Genomic DNA, 23,725 nt, shown 5'->3' with positions numbered 1-23,725 from the left:
ATGCAAAGCAATGTGTGGTCATTATAGAAGAATTAGACAATGTAAGTAAGCAAGAAAATGAGTAGCTTCTGAAATTCTACTTTCCAGTTATGGCCACTTTAAAAATTGTGTTTATCCTTATAATTATTTTTCAGTTACAGGTATTCCAGGGGAATATTTAGTATATTGTTCATTAAAAGATGTCCCCTGTATTCCCACCTCCAAATTGTAATTTCTTTTTCAAAATGATAGAGGCTCTCAACCAAGAAGTGGGACAATATGCTTATTAGAAAACGTCCTCTTAGGCCACAGGAAGATGTCAGGGAGCCCGAGGGAAATGCTGATGTAGACACCTCGGTGCCTAGGAGACCCTTGCACGTGTGTGTGTGGTGTGTGAAGGGTGTTTTGGGGGGAAGTGGCTTAAACAAGCGTTTGGGGGGTTTTTCCTCCTGCTTGCCTATGAGTCCTGATGTCAGAAGTTTTCCTACTACAGATAAATTACAATAAGTCTTTAAAATATTATGTTCTTTGGCACATGGACCTCTCCACCTTGGCAGCTTGGTTCACCAAAGCCAGCAAGATGGAAGTCATAGTCTTTTTTAACCTAATCTCAGAAGTGTCATCCCATCACTTGTGCCATATTCTATGCATTAGAAATAAGCCACTAGATCAGCTCACCTGGGGAGGGGATTACACAGGGCATGAATACCGGGAGGTGGGGCTCTCTGGAAGTCTGTTCCCACAGCCTGTAAGGAGAGAAAAATCCAAAGTCATGATTCAGAGCTGGTGCTGGAGGGAATCGGGTGTTTCCTGTGCTGTGCCTTTGAGGTCTTTTGCCTGTTTCTGTTAGATTGCTTGTCCTTAAAGATTTCTGAAATTCTTTATATATTCTGGAGAGTAATTCTTTGTTGCTTATATGTACTACATATATCTTCCTCTAGTTTGTGGCTTGTCTTTTCATTTTCTTGTGGTTACTTTTGGTGAAAGAAGTGTATAATTTCAATGGTGTTGAATTTACCAAAAATTTCCTACCATCCCTTGTGCTTGGGTAAGACAACATTGCTCAACCCCAAGGGACTTCTTTTCACATAATTTTGCTTTTTCACGTCAGGTCTTTTTTCCATTCTATAAAGTAAGGAAATGGTCTGTGTCAATCCAGGTAGATCAGATTATGCTGCGGTAACAAATGATCCCCAAATCTCAGTGGCTTTAAAAAAATGAAGACTTATTTCTCACTCATTCTGTGTATCCTTGAAGGGTCTGCTGCAGCTCTGCCACATGACATCTACATCCTGGGACCCAGAGTGATGGAACAGCTTCACACAGGAACATTACCAGCTGTCCTGGCAGAAAGAAAATGGAGAAGTTTCTGCTTGAAGGTGACAATCTCTTCTGTTCACATTTCATTGGTCAAAGCAAGTCGCATGGCCATACTTGAAGTGATGGAGGGAGGAGAGTGTAGCCCCTGGGGAGGGACTGTGTGCTGGCATCCGACACAGGCTCCAGTTTTCTTTTCCCACTGGGTTAACGGGAAGAGTCAGCAGAGAGCCTTCCCAACTCCCTCCGTCCTGCTGTGCGGTGCTGCCACCGTCACACATCAGGCTCCCCTCCACTTGCGGGGTTTCGGCTTTCTGTTCTGTCCCGTTGGCCTGGGTGTTTTCACTGCTGAGAACTCTTCCTCATGCAGCCGTGTCTTGCAGGATGGCCTGGCTCTCCCCTGAGCTCTGGGCCCCCAGCTTCTCAGTCTGTTCGGCAAAGCATTGTCCTGAGTGTTTGGAATAACACGAGTCCTGCGTGCTCAGAGCTGTTTTTTGACAGTAGGGATCTGTGGTGAGAACCATTTGGAAACATTGGGTTAAACATAGTCAAAGACTTGTCTCAATTCTCAGACTTGTCAGAGGTTTGACTCCCCTAGAGGGTGTGTGCAACGCAGCAGCACCCAGACTTTTTGGTCTGTGGAATTTTTTATTTACAGAGCATCTCAATAGGACGATTCTGTGAAACTGATTTTGAATAAGGCTCGCATGAGGGCGAGCACTCTGGCCGTGGAGTTAAAGAAAACATAGGCTCTAATTTATATTTGGACCTCACTTGTGTGTTGAACTTGGTCTCTTAACTATAAATTCTTTGATTCTCATCCATATGGCAGTTCCCTAGGATAACACATGCACACGGACACACCCCTGCTGAGAAACCCAGGTAAATCTACAGGCGGAAGCTCTTCCTTGATGTCCAGCTCTCATCCTCTGTGTTGGACATCACGCAGAGGCTCCATAAATGGGATTTCACTGCGGGGGTGGAGGGGGAGAGACAATTAAAAGGAGTTGTGACATGTTTAATTATTACCACGAATGCCCTGGTCCTGCGTGAACTGGTCAGATGGCCTGTTTGTTCTCAGCACTTCCCTTTACAGATTATTCTGAGCATAACTTTGTCTTTGCTTTTTGTTTGTTTTAGCCAAAGGCCCAGACATTCGTCTTTCTTCACCATTTTCAGTGATGCGTGCCTGTTGCCTGTTTATTTTTCTAGCTGTAGGAAGCTAAAGTCTCATCTATTAAAATATCATGTTACATTTTATGTCCTAAATTGAGCTCCTATTAGATTTCGGTTTAAACATAGACTCTGAGGTTAGGAGAAGTAGAAAGTACAGGTTGTAAGTCATGTTTGGAGAATTTAAGATATCCTTCTCCTGACCTTTTGGGAGCACACATTCTCCTGGGTTCTGTCCAGCTTTACTCAGAACTCCATTGCCTACTGATGTCTCCTCTCTGCTTTATCCCTGTTCTAGTTATCTATTTCTGGAAAGTAATCTCACAGTGTTGCGAGTTAGGAATGGAGCCTGGCACAGCTGGGTGATCTCTTCTGTTCCAGATGGCACTGACAGAGGTCACTCAGTGACACTCAGCTGACAGAGGGGCTGGTCTCTGGTCTGCGCTGGTTTGGTGCTGCACAAGGGTGGGTGGAAGGTGGACCAGCTGGTTCTGTGAGCTGGAGCACCTCCATGTGGCTTTGCAGCACGGCAGCCTCAAGGTCGTAGGACTTCATACCTGGTTGGTTCACGGCGGCCGGAGTGAGAGTTCCAGCAAACCAGGTGGAAGCTTGCATGGTATGATCTAGCCTCTAATGTCCAATGGTGTCCCTTCCGCCATATTCTATTGGTTGGAGCACTCACAAACCCACTCAGATTCAGAGGGAGGGACACAGACCCCCTCTCTCAATGAGAAAGATGGAAAAGAACCTGTGGCCCTGTCTGGACACATGTTGGATTTTTTTGTAGGCTTTGGTCCTAAGCCCTCCTCTCCATGTACACACTTACCCCAGGTGATGTCATTTAGACCCATGGTTTTAAAATAGCATCTTGATGCTGTGACTCCCAAATATATATACATCTAGATCGGACCTTTCCAAAAGGTTCAGATTCTAATGTTCTGCTGCCTACCTGATATTCCCACCTGATTCACAGGCATCTCAAACTCAGTATGGTCAAGCAGAGCTCTTTTTTTTTCCCCCCAGAGCTCTTGATTTATACTCTGCAGACTGGTTCCATGCCGAGTTTTCTCCATCTCAGGAAATGCCACCAGCATCCACCCAGTAAGTCAAACATTTCATCCCTCTCCTCTCAACTATGCATCCAGTCCATAAGCAAGTCTTGGCAACTCTCCCCCGCCAAAATATAACTCAGACCCACCTATTTCTCTCCATATTCATTTCCAAGTCTATGCCACCATCATCTTTCCCATGGACTTCCTAAAGTAGCTCCTGGAATAATTTTCCAAGGTCCCCATCTACAACCCTCTCCAGTCTGTTCTCCACAGCTACAAGTGATCTTTCAAGTGTAAACTAGATGACGCAGGGCCCCACGTTAAACCCTCAGGTGAGATTCTGTTGCTCTTTGAAGGAAACCGGAGCTCTGTTGTGGCCTCTAAGGCCTTACATGACCTGGTCTCTGCCCACTTCTCCAAGCTCATCTCCCATCGCTCCCGTCCCCAGTCCAACCACAGGCCTCCTTTCTGCTCTTTCTCCCCTGAGGCCCTTTGCACTGCCATTGCCTCTGCCTGGACAGACCTTCCAGCAATTCCAATAACTAGTTCATTCTTCTTCAAAATTCAGTCCACGTATCTCCTCCTCGACCACCTGATTGAAGCACTGTCCCTCTCACACCATCACTTGGCCCATTTATTTCCTTCTTAGAAAAGATCACAGTCTGTAATTAATATCATTTGTTATCTATCATTGTCTTTTTCCCTTCCAGAATCTAAGAGCCATGAAGTCCAGGGACCAGAACTTTCCCCAGAGCCTACACAGGGACTGGATTGTAATATACTCCATAAAGGCTGATCTTATGCAGGTGGGCAATACGAAAGGACACATGATTCACATGTAAGAGACTGGTCAGAAAATTCTGGCTGAGAATTTCATATTTGTAGACGTACTTTTTGCCTTGCAAAGGATTGTTTAAATCGCTCGTTTTTTTTTCTTCCTGACTGGATGCTGAGTAGAAAATGGTTGGGTGAATGAATTCTCTTCCCCAGCTTTTCTATCTATAAAGTGGAACAGCCATAAATTAATTTTTCTATGTAGAATAACTTTTACAGAAATCTAACACAATAGTTTACACGCTCTTTCCGCCCCAGGACAGTTCTGAGGTCACACCCAAACCTATTGTGTGGGTTCTCATGGCCTCAGCCAACAAGGGATTCTGAGGTGGGCAGACTGCCCAGGGCACCTCTCAAAAGGGTTGGAAAGATTCTGCAGCAATTCGGAAGAGCTCACATTCTGTTTAAATCCACCAAATTAGAATTTTTTCTCCTAATTTCTCTTTTGGATGCTACCCTTCCTTTTATCATGTGATCCTCTTCTCATGTGATGGCCTTCATGCACTGCATTGGTGCGGTTTCACTGCATGTGAGGAAGCAAACAGAGAAGGCAGTAGAAAAGAGACCAGATGGATTCTCCTTTATTTTCCTTTTTTTTTTTTTTTCAAAATTAGCTAGTATGTTTACATAAGGGGGGAAAATCTTGTGTTGAGAGGTCTCAAAACAAAACTACATCTCATAAGTGACCAAAAAGACCTAGAGATATATTTGTTTAGGGTTTTATTTATGACAATTGCTAAAAAAACCCCAAATATTTCCCTACCTGATTCTTTAGAACTAAGAGTAGGTGTGTTTTTAGTATAATCAGAAAGCTTTCTGGAGTCCGTGTCTGGCTCTAATGTCATTGTACTGCTAAGGGCACAGGGATGAAACGTGCCTTTTTCTCTCCAGCTTATTGGAAGAGGGTGGACAAATGTTAAGATGACTGCTTTTGTGCAGTTCCCAGAAAATAGTCAAAGAATTCAAAGAATTTTTTGAAACAGGACTGAGGATTACTATGAAATGTTCTGCTCTTCATGCAGTTCTCAGAAAGCAGAATAAAACTGAACCCAAGCTGGAGACATTTTCATCTGGAGCACATTAGTCTATAATAATGGGACTTCATCTGTTTGACTTCTGTGAGCAAATATTATTCTGGAGAAGTAACTTTTCCATACAATTAGAAATGCTCAAAAGTGCTTTCAAACTTTTAAAGGTCACTTTCGATGTAAGTGTGCCTAAATGTATGACACATTTTCCTTCTCTCTTAAACAGGGCCCTGGTTCTCAGATTTGGCAGGTTCCAGGGCGTGGCCTGGACACCAGGAGTTTTAAATGCTCCCGGGTGGTTTGAATGGACACTGAGGTGGAGGACCACTGAAGTACAGCAACTGTGAATGAAGAGCTGCTCTAGAACAACATTTGTGTCTACACTCCTGAGGATACCTAGCATTCAGGGCTGAAATACCCAGGTGATAACCAACCCCCGAGGGGCGGCCCCTGTTGTAAGACAGTGACCTGGGCTGGGGGGCTCGGAGACTGTGACCCGTAAGGATTCAGGAACAGACTCTGTGCTGTGTATTTGCTGTTGAGTGTGCTCACTCTCCAAGCCTTGATAGCTGAGGTTTTGTGACACCGAAGAACCCTCTGATGAGAAATCAGAGGACTGACTAGTTGTGGTAAGTAAATGCTGGTTCATGCATTTTAAAGCCAAGTGATTTTTTTTTCTTTTCCATTATGGTTTATCACAGAATACTGGATATAGCTCCCCGTGCTAGAGTAGGACCTTGTTGTTTACCCATTCTATATATAATAGTTGGCATCTGCCGATCCCAGCCTCCCAATCCATCCTTCCCCCACGCCCCCTCCTCCTTGGCAAACCACACGTCTGTTCTGTGTGAGTCTGTTTCATAGATAAGTTCATTTGTATCATATTTTAGATTCCACATATAAGTGATATCATATGGTATTTGTCTTTCTCTTTCTGACGTACTTAGTATGATCATCTCTAGGTCCATCCATGTTGCCACAAATGGCATGATTTCGTTCTTTTTTATGGCTCAGTAATATTCCATTGTATATATGTACCACATCTTTATCCATTCATCTGTTGATGGACATTTAGGTTGTTTCCATGTCTTGGCTATTGTAAATAGTGCTGCTGTAAACACAGGGGTGCCTGTATCTTTCTGAATTATAGTTTTGTCTGGATATATGCCAAGGATTGGGATTGCTGGATCATATGGCAACTCTATTTTTAGTTTTTTGAGGAACCTCCATACTGTTTTCCATAGTAGCTGCACCAGTTTACATTCCCACCAACAGTGTAGGATGGTTCTGCTTTCTCCACACCTTCTCCAGCATTTGTTATTTGTAGACTTATTTTTTTTAATTTTTATTTGTTTATTTGGCAGGGGCTACTCTTTGTTGCGGTGTGCGGACTTCTCATTGCAGTGGCTTCTCTCGTTGCGGAGCACAGGCTCTAGGCACGCGGGCTTCAGTAGTTGTGGCTCACGGGCTCTAGAGCGCAGGCTCAGTAGTTGTGACACACAGGCTTAGTTGCTCCGCAGCATGTGGGATCTTCCCGGACCAGGGCTCGAACCCATGTCCCCTGCATCGGCAGGTGGATTCTTAACCACTGCGCCACCGGGGAAGCCCTATTTGTAGACTTTTTAATGATGGTCATTCTGACTGGTGTGTGACATTTTGATTTGTAGTTTTGATTTGCATTTCTCTATTAGTGATGTTGAGCATCTTTTCATGTGCATGTTGGCCATCTGTATGTTGTCTTTGCAGAAATGTCTATTTAGGCCTTCTGCCCATTTTTGGATTGGGTTATTTTTTGTTGTTGACCTGTTTGTATATTTTGGAAATTAAGCCCTTGTTGGTAACATCATTTGCAAGTATTTTCTTCCAGTCCATAGGTTGTCTTTTTGTTGTGTTTATGGGTTTTTTTTTGCTGTGTAACAGCTTAAGTTTGTTTAGGTCCCATTTGTTTGTTTTTATCTCTGTTCTCTCGGGAGAGTGAGCTAAGAGAACATTGGCACGATTTATGTATGTCAGAGAATGCTTTACCTATGTTCTCTTCTAGGAGTCTTACGGTGTCGTGTCTTATATTTAAGTCTTTAAGCCATTTTGAGTTTATTTTTGTATATGGGGTGGGGGTGTGTTCTAACTTCATTGACTTACATGCGGCTCTCCAGCTTGCCTACCACCACCAAGTGGTCTTTTTATGGGCATCAGGTGAAGCTGGAAGTTCAAGACTGCCTAAGACCTTTCTAATGCCTATTTCTTGTTATAGGGAAGTTTATGGCATGAAAAAGAAAAGCCATCTCTAGAACATCTGATGTTCCAGGTGAATGTGTAAGTGTCTTTAAAGATGTCTGTACAAATCTACTCAAAGAAACTGTGTGCTTCACTGAGAGCATGGAATTGAGGAGTGTTAGAGCAGTAAGGGACCTCCTCACTTCCGGGATAACCCTGACCTACTTATTGCAGTTAAACGACAGGAGACGTTCACAAGGTGGACTAATGCTGTATCATAAATATGGTGTCTTCACTTACTGGGTGTTCTGTTTGAGAGCCGTCTTTCTATACATTTTAGAAAACTTATGTACAGATAATTTAAAACTAGGTTATGGTCTTTCCTATAAAGAGTTGGTCATCATGTCCAAATATAACCTTAGGTCTATGGGAAAGTTAGCTTCACTTTCATCCTCATAGAGGCTCTGGCAGCTTTTCAGTGTCGTGAGACACCAGGGCCGAAGGTGGTTTGGGGTTGTTCGTAGAGAGGACTGGTCTTGGACCCACTGAGAGGCCTCAGATTAGGGAAAAGTGACTCCTTTTGTGAGCTCCAAACAAAGGCCTTCTTTCTTTATGGCCAGTCAATCCTATTAGCGAAGGAGAACACAGTGATTGCAGGTTCACCGTGACTGAAAAAAGAACTAATTAATTTTGCATTGATGACATTCAGATTAGTCATCTTAGTTAAAAAACTCCTTTTCAAAATTCTCTAAAAATGAATGCCCGCTAGTATGTTGGGATCTCACCAGAAAACATTCCTTAAATTTTATCCCATAAAAACAGTAGTCAAATTTCAGCTCCCGGTGTGCCCTACTTCTAGGACTTTGCTAGAGTCGAGCAGTTGTCTTCAAGACTGGCTGTGAGAATTCTGCCTCCGTGGTGACAGGGAGGAAGCACCGTGTGTGACTCTGGGGATGGCGGGTGGGGTGTGTGTCCTGCTGAGGGAGTAGTCTTTCTTTTCACCTTCCTAATCCTTTCTAGACTCGAGAAGACGATGGGCTGAGTGCTTCCGGAGTCAATATTTCCAAAAGCAGCCGAGGCGGCTCCATCTGTACGTAAGTGGCTGTAAGATAGCGGCTGACGGCAGTCTCGGGGAAGCCCAGCTCTCAGGCCACGGAGGCTGTGTCTCTCCGCTTGAGGTGGTGCACGATGAAAGTCCCCAGGGCCCCCAGGGGGATGCACATGGTAGAGGAGGCCACGAGCAGCCCAATGATGGCCAGTGCATACGGGGGGTAGTCCTTGGTCACAAGCTGGCCCTGAAGAAGGAACCTGAGTGTCAGAAGAAAGAACCTCCCGTGCGGAGCCTTCCGAGGGCACCACCCCTCCAGGCCTCAGGCCCTCCAGCGCGAGGAAGAGAGCATCTGCGGCCGGGCATCCTTGCACACGGGGCCGACGGGGCCGCCCCAGCTCTGTGTGCAGGTCACTAGTGGCTCTGCTGGGCAGACTAACTCCCCCTGTGCATACTGTTTGGAGCTATCTGGAAAAAGCAACCATGAGAACCCTCCAAGGCTTATGTTCAAGGCAGCAGCAGGGCACCTAAATGTAGGGGCGACCTGTCCAGTACAGCAGCCACCAGGCATAGGTGGCCATTGAGCACTGGGAATGTGGCCGGGGATGCGCAAGAAGTGAATTTTAAGTATTGTTTAAATTTCAGTAGCCACATGTGGTTATTAGCTTCTGTGTCCAGCAGCACAGCTCCCACCTCAGGAGAAGTGTTGATGGACCTCAGGACTTACTTGGAAGAATGATGGATGGTTCCGTAAATGCAAAACTGATGAGAAACCAGTTGAGGCCCAAAAGCCACTAAATGCTACACTACCTTTCCACAAAGGAACCAGAGGACAGCTAAATCCAGGGAGCAGGTACTTGCTGTCAACCAAAGCACGTATGGTTTGTAAACCAAAATGCCAGCCGGAGTGTGGCCGCGGGAACCAGCCCACAGACTTCTGTTGCTTGTCTGTTACTCATTGTGTTCTGTGTGACGAGTACAGGAATTGGGAGGAAACATAAATGATTTTAGCAGTTTGACAGCCTATAATCCTGTGTCTGCTGAATCTGATACATATTTGGTGCTTGTATTTGCTCTACCTTTTTTTTTAAGGAATTCACTGTTTGTTAATTGCATTTTCCAAAAGTATCAGGCTGCAGGGACTGGAGGAAACACCCTGCTCCTCCACTGCGGGGTGGGAAGCCCTGCTCGGCACCACTGCCAGAACCAGACGCGGTGCAGCGTGGAGTGTGTGGACTGGAGCACGGGGTGCACACTGCACACACACACCATATGCTAAGGGGCAGCATCTTCTACCCACAGGGAAAGAAATCCAAATTGGTCAGTTGTATTACTTTCCTTAAAAAGTAAATCTTTTTTATGAGAGTGTGTCTGTGCAAGGACAGCCAAGGCTGACCCTCAGGCCCGGTGCCGTGATACGGCTGTCCAGGTTGTTAAAACACTGATGTGCTGCCCTCTGCTGGGTGAGCAGATGCAGCCCAGCCTCCTGAGTGCCCCTCTCAGTCCCCGGTTCTGTCCTAGCAACTCCAGTGTAAACGCCAGTCCCTGCCCCGCCAGTCCCTGCCCCACCCAGCTCCTCAGGGGCCATGCCCTCCAGCCTTGCTTGGCCTTGCCTGAGTGGCCTCAGTGGACAGAGGCCACCAGGAAGTTCTGGACGGAATCTCACTCTCTTCACTGCAGCCCATGTTGAAAAACTCAGCCCAGCAGCTGGGCTGAGTATTTTTACATACCTGGGTGATGTTTTTACATACCTGGGAGGCGTCCCAGGCTTGGTACTGCAGGGTCCCTGTGATGATGTAGTCACTCAGGTAGAAGACAAAGAGGCTGATGATGAGCAGCGGGCTCACACCGCCCCACATGGCCTTCCAGTACCAGTTCAGAGCGTGTCCAGTCATAGCCTTAAGGTCGCTTTCGAATCTGTTTGGAGGTGGGGAGAGAAAGCTTGGATTATCCATGCTGTTGGCGCCAGGCAGTCCAGGCCACACCTCCTCGTCTGCTCAGGAAGATTCTGTGCTGGGCACCACTGATGTCTGAACACGACCACTGGGCGCTCTCTGCTTCCTTGTGGGGGTCTTGGGGGCAGGGAGGGAAGAAGGGCTGAGGCCGCCACAGAGGGGGCAAAGCAACCACCCATAGGCGAGTGGACATCAGAGGCCATCCTCCTGGTGCCGGCCTTCAGCTGGAGGCTGCTGCTGTACACCAGAGGGCCTGGCGGGATGCCCGTGAAGCCAGTCCTCAACACCAGGGGACCGCGAGGGCAGCCCTGCTCCACCCCTCCCACCCTGCTGTCTGTCAGCAACTCTCCTTCCCCCTAGAAACGCCCCCACAGGGGAATCGCTTTTGTCCCCTGAAACCAGAGCAGGTTTTCTGGGGCAGAGGGAAAACCTGAAGGAAGCAGAAGCACCTTGGCCCTGACCCGTTGGAGCTGGCATGGAGTGGTGCTTCCCAAGTGTAGCTGCCTGCAGCCCACCATTGTGATTCCCATCGTCTGTGGGCTTTTTATAATTGACTCATTTACCTGAATTTAGCAATAGCATGACAATATATCCGTTTTACCATGGATTGGATAGGCTAATCATATTTTTCTGCCCCCCCCACACACAAATGAGGATGGAAAGTATCTCAGCACTTTGAGAAATGCTGACCCAGCCGCCTCCCCGTTTCCCAGGGGAGGGGACCGAGGTCCAGGGCTGTGATGTGACTTGCCTGAGGGCACCCAGGTAGTGGCCGACCCAGGCCCAGCATCCGGATTGGTGTCTTACCTCCAGTCCAGGGCCTTTGAAACTGCTCCCCACGGCAGAAAAGGCAGCCATGGGGGAGGGGAGGGGGCCGGGTGAGACTGTCACAGGGGGAACCACAGCCCCTGCCTCTCCTGGACCCTGCAGCGTGTCCATCACCACCTGCGCCCCCCCCCCCCCGCTGCAGACCACAAAGACCCACGTGCATAATGTGAACACTTGGGACTCTCGAAACTACATGTGGCAGAAAGTGTTGTGAGGCATGGCCTTCACGGGTGGGTTTCCTGGGCGGCTGGCGGGGCAGGCCTCCTACCTCCTCAGTCCGTACAGGTAGCACACGGCGGCCGCCTCCACCAGGACAATGAGCAGCAGGGGCAGCGTGGCGGCGTAGTCATTGAAGATGTCGAACCAGTAGTTGCCGGCCTCCATGGTGAACACCAAGCCGATGGCACAGCTGACGAGGCACACCAGACCTAGGAGCACAAGACCGCCTGCTCACCCGCCTGAGACCCCGGCCTGCGCACCCAGCTTTCTATGGGGCCCAAGAGCCATGGACCCTGAGGAGGCGCTGGCCGTTCAGTTCATCCTCATGGGCTGGGGGAGCCGTCGTGGACTGGCCTCTCTGCACGTGTGTGCCACGTGTGTGTGTTGGGCAGCGTGGGGCAAAGGTGTTGCAAGGAGTGTCAGCAGGACTTCCTGCTGTTAATTCATGGGGCCGTCCAGTAGTGGGGAATCAAACTTGGTGGAAAAGAGAAACTTGTAGGCGTTGCTGTCTAGGGGAATCTCACCCAATCTATGGGTCTGGTGACTCTCTTTATCCCAGCAACTCAGCCACTAAGCTCATGGGAAGTGAATCAGGGGAGGAGATTTGAGCTGCAGGGCACCTCTCACAGGACCCCCTAGAGAGGATTCACATCTGACCAGAAGAGAGGAGTAGGGAGGGGAGGAGAAGAAACAAATGCTTACCCAGCTGCTACTGCGCCCCAGGCACTTGCCATGCAGTGGAGGCTTTAGCTTCTGGGGCAGGTTATCAGGAGCCCCCTTCTACAGAGGGGGAAGCCAAGGCTCAGAGATGTCGGGTAACTTTCCCAACATTCCACAGCACAGAAAGAAAGTTGGAATTCAGACACAGGCCCTTCTGTCTCCAGAACCGAAGCTCTGGCTCCAGTCTCTGCTGCCTCCCTTGGGCACCCCACAAAGTATTAGACTCTAAAGCTCCCACCTGCCCTTTCCATGGCCACAGCCTACACCACCAGCCAGTGAGCCCCACTGCTGTCCTGAGGCGGACACAAGAACAGGCTCTGTGCGGGAGGGGAGGCTCACATAATGCTGGCTCCTGAGGGCAGGGAGGCTAAGCGCTAGAGGGCTCTGGTGGGAGCTGGGTTTGATGTGGGCTGGGACGAGGGGTTCTGGATGTGGGGGTGAGGAGTCACGGTTCTCTGGACACTGCCAGGTTGCACTGGAGCAGATGGGTGGTGGAGTGAAGTGGAGAGGCAGGCCTGGATAAACAGGCTCTTGCCCTCACAAGGCAAAGGTCTGCCAGCTGCAGAATGGGTAGATGAATTGTGGTGTATGGTCTTAGGCTGGATTATTACACGGACGGGAAAGGGGACGGGGATGGGGGCGTACTGATGGGGCAGGAGCAGGGAGGGGCTCTCCGGTGTGAGAAATGTACGTGTTGTTGTTATGCTTCAGTCAACACAAAGACAAAAGCAGGTTCTCTGCTGGCCTGGAGAGCTTTGAGGGCCGTGCTGGGGGGTTTGGCCTTTGCGAAGGTTGGGGTGACCACTTCATTCCCCTGTGATGTGGAGAACCAGATGCATGGGGTGAATCATGTGTACCAGGTCCCAGATTGCCCGAGAGGAGAGAGCCATGGCAGGACCCCAGTGAGGCTGCTGCGGCCTCTCGCTGAGCCCGCGGCCCCTGAGGAGACTCCTCCCTCTGCTCACCTCCCCGAGCCCCGCCGCCTTCGCTGGCCCACTCACCTGAGATTGCCTCCTTGGGCAGGTAGCTGGAGATGACCTTGCTGTCGGTCAGAGGGGTGAGGATGGCGGCCGTGTTCCCCAGCATGCTTCCAATGCCCAGCATCAGCAGCATGAAGAAGTAGAGCACCGACCACAGCTGGGACACCTCCATGTTTTTAATGGCCTCTGTGTAGACGATGAAGGCCAGGCCGGTGCCCTGGACGGCCTGCCCACAGGATGAAGACACCAGTTACACACCCGGGCGACTTAGGACTTCTTCCCCAGGTGCTAAGCTACTTGGGGAACCTGAGAATCAGCCACGAGAAGCCACATTCTGAGGTTGGATCTTCCACCTGCACACCAGCCCACTGAGGGTAAGCTGGGCTGGATAGAAATGCGAGCTGTCAGGAGCCTTTATTTGCAAAGTGTGAGGAGACACCTCAGTCAACTTGGAACACTGAGTTCCTCTCTCCTGCCCCAACTCACATCATTATGGATAAAATATAGTAAAATAATGGTTGCATAATTTCTGCTTCCTGTATCATGACTGACTGGGTGTTCCGGGAGCTGAGATAGTGGAGCCACAGCTACAGGGGCCAGAATGGTGGGGAGCTGGCCTGGCCGGCAGGCAACCAAGTGCGCAGGCTGCTCAGAGGCCAGATGCCTGCGGCGGTAACGCTGCTGTAGGGATACTGAACTGTGGAAATAGAGCCTCAGCTCCTGGTTGAAAGGGCTTATGGGTGGGGGTGGGGAAGCACCCCCTGGCTGCCAGCAGCAGAAGCAGCAGAAGCAAACACTGGGGAAGGCTTCCATTGCAGGTCTGAATTGGGTTACCTGTAAGACCACCAGAGATGATCAAGCGGTGAGCTTGCAACCCGAGATTTATAAACTGACCAGAAAACATGCCACTGTGAGTGAAGAGTCAGCAGGAATAAGAACTAAGATTTCAGCACCCTTCCCCTGGTATGGCAGATGTTGGATTGTCAGATTCAAAATACAGGTCAGCTCAACAGCATACCAATGGGGACAATGGTATTCATCCGCCCTGGGTGCAGACCATAAGGGAGTGATCACTTGCAGAGAATTTAAAAACAACAGAACCTACTAAAGGTGGCCTGCTTTTTATTACCATGAGCCGACAGTGCTAAGCAGTGTCACTGATAATACATGCCCCCAGAAGACAGCTGGGATGCAATAAAGGTGAACAAATAAACTAGCAAGCATGCCGGTCAATACAGACACTGTTGTATAAAATAACAATAGCATCCAATTTAGCAGTTTAAAAAGAATTGGGAACTTCCCTGGTGGCTCAGTGGTTAAGAATCCACCCGCCAATTCAGGGGACACGGGTTCGAACCCTGGTCCGGGAAGATTCCACAAGCCACAGAGCAACTATGCCTGTGCGCCACAACTATTGAGCCCACGCGCCTAGAGCCTGTGCTCTGCAACAATAAAAGCCACCACAATGAAAAGCCCGGCCCTCATACCGCAGAGAAGAGTAGCCCCCCACTCACCACAACCCCACGTACAGCATCAAAGACCCAATGCAGCCAAAAAAAAAAAAAAAAATCTGTTAACCTTTAAAAAATAAATAAATAAGAATTGGACATAAAAGGTATTTAAAACAAGAGGGGTGAGTGAAAGTGTCTGAAAGTCCTTGTACTGTTTGGGAAGGAACTCAAGGTATAGTTTAACTTTAAACTTTGTTAAAGATTCATGGAAAAATTCAAGTGGAAAAAAGTAAATAAATCAATAACCACACAATTCTTGGGCACTGAGCCAAACTCAAAAAGTAAGTGAGGAAAATTCCCAGGTGCCAGAAACAAAAAGGAAATTTGAACTGAGCAGGAACACAAGTAGGCCTCAGAAGTCATCTGAACAGGATCCAGGCCTTAAAGGCAGGGGCTGAGGTCTGGGGATCTGCTGACACCCTGGTAGGGAGGGTCGTGCCACAGGTCAGTGTAAGCAGGGAGGAAGGAATAACAAAGTGTTGCCTCATCCACGAAATGACCTGGAATGGCTCCACCTATGAAATCAAAGGGCCAAAAAAACTCCAAGGTACCTTATTGGCAAGCAGAGCTATGGACCTTTACTGTTCCCTCTTCTTGAAAGGCATTCTCTAGAGACACTTTCTAGAAGCAGTCTCTAGAAGTATTTACATTAAATATAAGAATTAGACAAACATGCCCACTCTCATTTGCACTTCCACTGTGCTAGAAAAAAATTCCTAGGATCCGCAGGTGCCATAAGAACTACATAGAAAAGTAAAGCAAATATATAGACAAATATGAGAATAAGAGAATTCATCAAGGTTGCTAGATAAAGGACCAACACAAAAACTGTTAGCTTTTTTTGCAACGAAAACCAGCAATGGTAGAAATTGGGAAATGAACACTATTTACAATAGGAACAAAACAATAAGGTTCATAGACATAAAGGTAAATCAAAGATCTGCCAGGATTTTGTGGAGAAAAATTAGTTGCAGAATATAAAAGAAGACTTCAGTGAATGATGAGAAAAAGCCTGCTCCTAAATCAGAAGTCACAGTTGAAAAAAATATTGATTGTTCCCAAATTATATTACAGAGTCAGTGCAATTCTAATAAAAGTTAAAGGGATTTCCCACCCCCCAGTGGAACTTGTCAAATTGACCTGAAAATTAATGTGAAAAAAAAGGTCCCAGGGACTTCCCTGGTGGCATAGTGGATAAGACTCCACACTCCCAAGGCACGGGGCCTGGGTTCTATCCCTGGTCAGGGAACTAGATCCCACATGCATGCCGCAACCAAGGAGCACGTGAGCCTTAACTAAGGAGCCCACGTGCCGCAACTAAGGAGCCTGCCTGCCTCAACTAAGAGCTGGCGCAACCAATATTAAAAAAAAAAAAGTCCTAGAATAATGTTGCTAAAATGGCCACACTACGCAAAGCAATCTACAGATTTAATGAGATCCTTATCAAATTATACATGGCATTTTTCACAGACCAGAATAATCCTTTATATGGAACCAAAAGAAGACCCAGAATTGCCAAAGCAATCCTGAGGAAAAAGAACAAAGCAGGAGACACAACCCTCCCAGACTTCAGAAAATACTACTAAGCTACAGTAAAGAAAACAGTGTCATGGTCTGGTCACAAAAACAGACATATGGATCAATGGAACAGAATACAGAAGCCCGAAATAAACCTACACACCTACAGTCAATTAATCTTCAACAAAGAAAGCAAGAATATACAATGGAGAAAAGACAGTCTTTTCAGCAAGTAGTGTTGAAAGCTGAACAGCCGCAAATAAAGTTAGCACACACCCTCACACCATACACAAAAATAAGCTCAAAAGGGATTAAAGTCTTAAATACAAGATATGACACGATAAAACCCCAGAAGAGAACATAGGCAAAACATTCTGTGACATAAATCATACCATTTTCTTAGGTCAGACTCAAGGCAACAGAAATAAAAGCAAACCTACCAATGGACCCAATCAAACATAAAGCTTTTGCACATCGAAGGAAACCATGAACAAAAAGACAACTACGGACTAGGAGAAAATATTTCAAAATGATGCAACCTACAAGGGCTAAATTTCAAAGATATACAAACAGCATGTACGACTCAACAACAAGACAACCCAATCAAAAAAAAAAAGGAAAAAAGACCTAAAAACATTTCTCCAAAAAAAAAAAAATATATATATATATATGGCCAAAAGGCACAAGGAAAGAGTTCAACATATATAATTATGACACAAATACAAATCAAAACTACAAGTTGTCACCTCAGCAGTACGAAGGACAATCAGCCTGGTCAAAAAACCCCAAAAAGTCTACATACAATAAGTAAGGGACAGTGTCTGGAGAACAAGGAACCCCTGGTTAGTGGGAAGGTAAATTGGTAACAGCACAATGGACAGCAGTAGGGAAGGTCCTTAAATAATGAAAAATAGAGCTCCCATAAGGTCCAGCAATAACACTCCTGGGCAAATATCTGTAGAAAACCATCCTTCAAATACACACATGGACCCCAACAGTCGTTGAGGTAAGATTTACAATAGCCGAGGCATCGAAACTACTGAAATGTCCATCGAGTTGAATGAACGGATAAAGAAAACGCCATACGTGTGCACAGTGGACTATTAGCCAGAAAACAGAAATCATGCCATTTGCAGCAACATGGATGGATCAGGAGATGATCTAACTAAGTCCAGTAAGTCAGAGTAAGACAAATATATGATATCACTTACAGGTGGAATCTAAAAAAGGATACAGATGAACTAACTGACAAAACAAAAACCGACTCACAGCCTTGGCTAAGTAATTTAGAGTTACCAAAGGGGGAAGTTGCAGAGGGGGGGCGACAGAAATTAGGAGGTTGGGATTAATACATACACACTAATATGTATGTGTATATATAATTATAAAATAGATAATCAATGAGCACCTACTGGAGAGCACAGGGACTTCTACTCAACACTCAGTAATAACCTATGTGGGAAAAGAATCCGAAAGAGAATAGGTTCTTGTATATGTATAACTGAATCAAGCTGCTGTAAAACTCAAACACAGCATTGTAAATCAACCATTAATAGAAAATAAAAAATAAATTATAAAAGAGGGAACAAAGGCAGACTATATTGCCCTGAGGCCTCAGTGGCCAGGACTGGTGTCACATTCTTGGAGCCTGAGCAGGCTTGGGATCCACGGCTGGGCTGTCACGGGGCTGAGGGAGCTGGGGAGGATGTGCCAGCAAACGAGCCCCACCCTTGTATCTGTGGTGCCTAGTCCCCTCTGCGTGGGACCACAGTCTCCGGATCCACACGGGTCCTCCTACTGCTGAAGCAAGCCTAGTGCACCCGAAGGAGGGTGGACCTGCTGGGAGGAAAGAGCTGTGAAAAGACACCGGATCTCCACGGCTCCTGCTGGTGGGGTTCCCACCTCCAGCCTCCTTCCTTAGAGACGCCCCACCTACGAACCATGGCACCATCAGCATAGCACTACTGTAGGGGTTGGGAATCAGTCTGCACGGTGAGGGGGGTGGGAAGTATCCAGACACAGGCCCTTGGGGTTTTCTTACGGCATTTTCCGTGTAATTTAGAACCCAGGAACACAGCTTTCCCTAAGCCTATGGTTGCCCGAGTTACCAGAGCGGGGGCATGAAGAAGTGCTGCCGCCTTGTGGCCGCTTCTCATAACAACATCCTTAAAACACTGCTCATGGTCACTTAATATTCACAAGGCCTGCGGGGCACTAAATGATCCCTGCTCTCAAGAAATGTCCTGTTGTAGGTAACGGAAAAAGAACTCACAACAGGGCCGACTTTCAAAACAATTTCAAGAGATTAACTTTACTCACCCTGTTGTGGTTTTTTTGTTTGTTTTAAAGCACGTGAAAAGATGTTCAGCGTCGCCAACGAGTAGAAAAATGGAAATCAAAATGACAATGAGTTATCCCCTGGCACCAATCATCAAAAATTCTCCAAAGAATAAATGCAGCAGAGGACGTGAAGAAAGGGGAACCCAACAATGCTGTTGGGAGGAAGGTAAATTGGTAATAGCCACAATGAAGAGCAGTAGGGAAGGTCCTTAAAAACTGAAAAATAGAGCTCCCATAATCTCCAGCAATCCCACTCCTGGGCAAATATCCGGAGAAAACCATCTTTCAAATACACACATGCACCCCAATGGTCACTTCAGTAAGATTTACGATAGCCGAGGCATCAAAACTACCGAAAATCCACCGAGGTTAATGAATGGATAAACAAGATGCACTACATATACACAGTGGACTATTTCCCAGCCAGAAAACACAATGAAATCATGCCATGTGCACCAACATGGATGGATCAGGAGATGATCTCACTAGGTCCAGTAACTCAGACACAGTAAGACAAATATGATATCACTTACACGTGGAATCTAAAAACAGATACAAATGAAATAACTGACAAAACAAAAACAGACTCACAGCCTTAGAAAAGAAATTCAGAGTTGCCAAAGGGGGAAGTTGCAGAGGTGGGAGAGAGAAATTAGAAGGTTGGGATTAACACATACACACTAATATATGTACATATGTATATATATGTATATATATATACACACACACATACACACACATATATATGTATAAAAATAGATAACCAGTGAGGACCTACTAGAGAGCACAGGGACCTCTACTCAACACTCAGTAATAACCTATGTGGGAATAGAATCTGAAAGAGAACAGGTACATGTATAACTAAATCAAGCTGCTGTAAAACTCAAACACAGCACTGTAAATCAACCATACTCCAACAGAAAGTAAAAATTAAATTTAAAGAAAAAAGAGGGAAAAAACGCCTACTATATTGCCCTGAGGCCTCGGTGACCTGGGCTGGTGTCACATCCCTGGAGCCTGAGCAGGATTGGGTCCCAAGGCTGGAGTGTGCTGGGGCTGAGGGAGCTGGGGAGGATGTGCCGGCAAACGAGCCCCACCCCTTGGACCTGTAGTGCCTGGTCCCCTCTGCATGGGACTACAATCTCCAGATCCAGGCAGGTCCTCCTACAGCTGAATCAAGCCTAGTGCACCCAAAGGACGGTGGACCCTCTGGGTAGGAAGAGCTTTGAAAAGTCACCTGGTCTTCATGGGTTTGGTGGTGGGGTTCCCACCTCTAGCCTCGTTCCTTAGAGGCGCCCCCTGTATGTACCACAGCACCATCTGCATAGCACTTTTGCAGGGGTTGGGGATCAGTCTGTGCGGTGAGGGGATGAAGTAACGAGACGAGATGTAAACCCTCGGGGTTTTCTTCGGGCGTTTTCCCTGTAATTTACAACCCAGGAATACAGACTTTCTCTAAGCCTCTGGTTGCTGGAGTTACCAGAGTGGGGCATGAAGAAATGCTGCCGCCTTGTGGCCGTTTCTCATAACAACATCTTTAAAAGGGGGCTTATGGGCACTTAATATTCCCAAAGCCTGCGGGGCAGTAAATGACCCCTGGTCTAAAGAAATGTCCTGTTGTAGGTAACGGAAAAAGAATTCAAAACAGGGCCGACTTTCAAGAAGCCAGTTTCAAGAGTTTAGCTTTACTCACACTGTTAAAAAAAAAAAAAAAGCACAGGGATAGATATTCAACATCGCTAATTATTAGAGAAATGCAAATCAAAACTTGGACAAGGTATTATCTCGCACCAGTCAGAACGGCCATCAACAAACGTCCACAAAGCATAAATGCAGAATAGGGTGTAGAGAAAACGGAAGCTGCCTACATGCTGCTGGTGGGAATGGAAATTTGTGACAGCCACTATGGCGAACAATCTGCAGCTTCTTTAAAAAACTAAAAATAGAGCTACCATACGATCCTGCAATCCCAGTCATGGGCGAAATCCCAGAGAACACCATCATTCGGAAAGACACATGCACCCCAACCTTTATTGCCACACTGTTTACAATAGCCAAGACATGGAAGCAACCAAAATGTCCATTGACAGAGGAATGGATAGAAAAGATGTGAATCTATATGATGGAATATTACTCAGCCATGAAAATTGAAATAATGCCATTTGCAGCAACAAGGATGGACCTAGAGATGATCATACTAAATGAAGTAAGTCAGACAGATAACGACAAATATCATATGACATCATTTACAGGTGGAATCTGAAAACTGATACAAATGTACCAATTTACAAAACAGAAACAGACTCTCAGATTTAGAAAAGAAACTTAACAGTTACCGAATGGGAACAGTGGGGTGGAGGAGGTATAACTTGGGAGGTTGTGATTAACATATATGCACTAATATATATAAAAGAGATACCAACAAAGACCTACTCTGTAGCACAGGGAAGTCTACTCAACACCCTTTAATAACCTATAGGGGAAAAGAATCTGAAAAAGAATAGATCTGTGTCTACGTATAACTGAATCAGGTTGCTGGATGTCTAAAACAAACACAAGAGTGTAAATCAACTATACCCCAATATAAAATAAAATTAAATTCAACAAAGTTTGAAAAACTAAATATGACAAATGAACTTATCTATGAAAGAACAAAAGACTCACATACATAGAGAATAGACTTGCGGTTGCCTAGCGGGGTTGGGGGAGGGTTTGATTGGGGGTTTCGGACCTGCAGATGGAAACTATACATATAGAATGGATAAACCAGAAGGTACTTTTCTACAGCACAGGGAACTATATTCAATATCCTGTAATATCCCATAACGGAAAAGAATATGAAAAAGAATATATATGTATAACTGACTCACTTTGATGTATGTAAGAAAGTAACACAATACTTCAATTATTTAAAAAAAAAAAAAGTTGCCAGCATAGCAAATATAATTCTGTAAAATATAAATAAAGGTGATTTCAGTAGCAAAAGTTTTTTGGAAAAACCCAAATGTCTATCAGTAAGGGAATCCATAGGGAACTCCCTGGTTGTCCAGTGGTTAGGACTTTGGGCTTCTACTGCCGCTGGCCTGGGTCCAGTAAATTGTAGGATATTTGAATGATGGAATAAAATGTAGCTCTTACAGGGCTTCCCTGGTGGCGCAGTGGCTGAGAGTCGCCTGCAGATGCAGGGGACATGGGTTCGTGCCCCGGTCCGGGAGGATCCCACCTGCCGCGGAGCGGCTGGGCCTGTGAGCCGTGGCCGCTGGGCCTGCGCGTCCGGAGCCTGTGCTCCGCGGCGGGAGAGGCCACAGCAGTGAGAGGCCCGTGTACCGCAAAAAAAAAAAAAAAAAAAAAGAAGGTTCTGGCCTCTGGGGAGTAGTGAAAGCTTTGGGGACAGTAACAAAAGGGATTTTACCTTTATCCTTGAAATGTTCTCTTTTACATAAAAAAAATCTGAGCCCAAAATGACAAAATATTTACAATTTTTCATTCTGAGAGGTGGATAGATGTGTGTTTGTTGTATTATTCTTTATACTTTCCTCTATTTTTCAATTTTAAAAAGAGAAAATTTAAAGGAAGAAAGGACACAGGGAACCCAAAGGAACTGTGTAGAGACTGGGATTCCCGTGCAGCACTCGGGGAGACTAGTGGGCAGAGTTCTCGTCCTCTAAGAGGCACAAGGAAGGAGATACATATATATATATATATATTGTTGTTGTTGTTTTGGTTTTTTTGTTTGTTTTCACACCACGCACAGCATGTGGGATCTTAGTTCCCCGACCAGGGATCAAACCCGTGCCCCCTGCAGTGAAAGCGTGGAGTCTTAACCACTGGACTGCCAGGGAAGTCCCGAGTTTTCCCTGATTTTCACAGGGTGTGCATACCCCTCAAGTTGCACTTTCGCTAGAACAGCTCCCAAAGGGCCCGAGACCTTGCCAGCACCTTACCGTTTCCAGCTCCGATTCCAAGCTGCAGTTTTTAATCTGTGGGAACACCTCGCTGTACTTGCTGGGGTAGGCAGACGCCAGGTAACTTTTCACCTCCTCCAGGTTGCTGACTGTCAAAAAGCCATCTTCAAGGTCGAAAGAATTGGTCAGCAGCAGAATCACCCTGCAGAGCAGAGCAGCTGATTAACCTTCGCTGATTACAAAACCCTCTGCCTCTTCTGATTAGGTGAGGTCGCTCCAACAAAGGGAATCTGTTGACTGGTGAGCTTTTAAAGGGCAGAGTGATTGTGAACGGCTTTGAAGAAGCCTCAGATAGGAACAGTGATGATCAAAGGAACCAAACCCCCGCAGCTGGGCTATTTTAACCTCTGGACCAACATTGTCTGACAGAACTTCCTGCGATGACTGGAACGTTCTCCATCAGTGCTGTCCAATATGGTACCCACTAGCCACATGTGGCAACTGAGTACTCTAATGAGGCTAGTGCAACTGAGGAACTGATTTAAAAGAATTTACATTGAAATAGAAACCAATTTAAATCAAAATTTAAATCAATTTAAAATTTTAGTTAATTTTTTTAAACTTATTTATTTTATTTTTGGCTGCACTGGGTCTTCATTGCTCCACGCGGGCTTTCTCTAGTTGCGGTGAGCGGGGGCTACTCTTCGTTGCAGTGCACGGGCTTCTCATTGCAGTGGCTTCTCTTGTTGCAGTGCATGGGCTCTAGGCGCGCGGGCTCAGTAGTTGTGGCTCGCGGGCTCTAGATTGCAGGCTCAGTAGTTGTGGCGCACAGGCTTAGTTGCTCCGTGGCATTTGGGATCTTCCCGGACCAGGGCTCGAACCCGTGTCCCCTGCATCGGCAGGCAGATTCTCAACCACTGCGCCACCAGGGAAGTCCCCCAAATTTTAGTTAATTTTAAATCAATTTACATTTAAATGTTTACACTAGCCCCTTGTGGCTCGTGACCACTGTATTGGACAGCATACCTTCTGGATGATGTTTCTTGTATTTTGGGTAAGGGGCAGCAGAAAGTAGATCCTGCAATCCCCATGGCTCAGCTGGAG

The 23,725-nt window shown here is 46.4% G+C and overlaps 1 protein-coding gene and 1 long non-coding RNA gene across 9 annotated transcripts in view; one reads left to right on the top strand and one right to left on the bottom strand.

The window, feature by feature from the left end:
- Positions 1 to 1,855: 1,855 nt before the first annotated feature.
- Positions 1,856 to 13,873, top strand: LOC132527089 (uncharacterized). Of its 7 annotated transcripts, XR_009542849.1 has the most exons (6): positions 1,856 to 3,085; positions 3,493 to 3,570; positions 4,232 to 4,327; positions 5,610 to 6,012; positions 7,635 to 7,696; positions 8,618 to 13,873. It is a non-coding gene; the product is annotated as an uncharacterized LOC132527089 (long non-coding RNA). The 7 variants fall into 7 exon arrangements; XR_009542848.1 differs by having other exon boundaries at positions 3,493 to 4,327; XR_009542847.1 differs by having other exon boundaries at positions 1,856 to 3,570.
- Positions 5,030 to 23,725, bottom strand: part of SLC6A20 (solute carrier family 6 member 20) — a 30,870-nt gene continuing 12,174 nt past the window's right edge. For both annotated transcript variants that reach the window (XM_060162172.1, XM_060162171.1), the window contains exons 6-10: positions 22,661 to 22,823; positions 13,369 to 13,573; positions 11,697 to 11,856; positions 10,397 to 10,562; positions 5,030 to 8,892 (exon numbers count right to left, since the gene is read on the bottom strand). In XM_060162172.1, the coding sequence (XP_060018155.1) occupies positions 8,743 to 8,892; positions 10,397 to 10,562; positions 11,697 to 11,856; positions 13,369 to 13,573; positions 22,661 to 22,823 (844 nt within the window). In that variant the 3' untranslated portion in view covers positions 5,030 to 8,742. The remainder of the gene's footprint in view (positions 8,893 to 10,396; positions 10,563 to 11,696; positions 11,857 to 13,368; positions 13,574 to 22,660; positions 22,824 to 23,725) is intronic.

The sequence above is a fragment of the Lagenorhynchus albirostris genome, chromosome 10, assembly GCF_949774975.1.
Source record: "Lagenorhynchus albirostris chromosome 10, mLagAlb1.1, whole genome shotgun sequence".
NCBI classification, from domain to species: domain Eukaryota; kingdom Metazoa; phylum Chordata; class Mammalia; order Artiodactyla; family Delphinidae; genus Lagenorhynchus; species Lagenorhynchus albirostris.
This window is presented reverse-complemented; position numbering and strand designations above follow the sequence as displayed.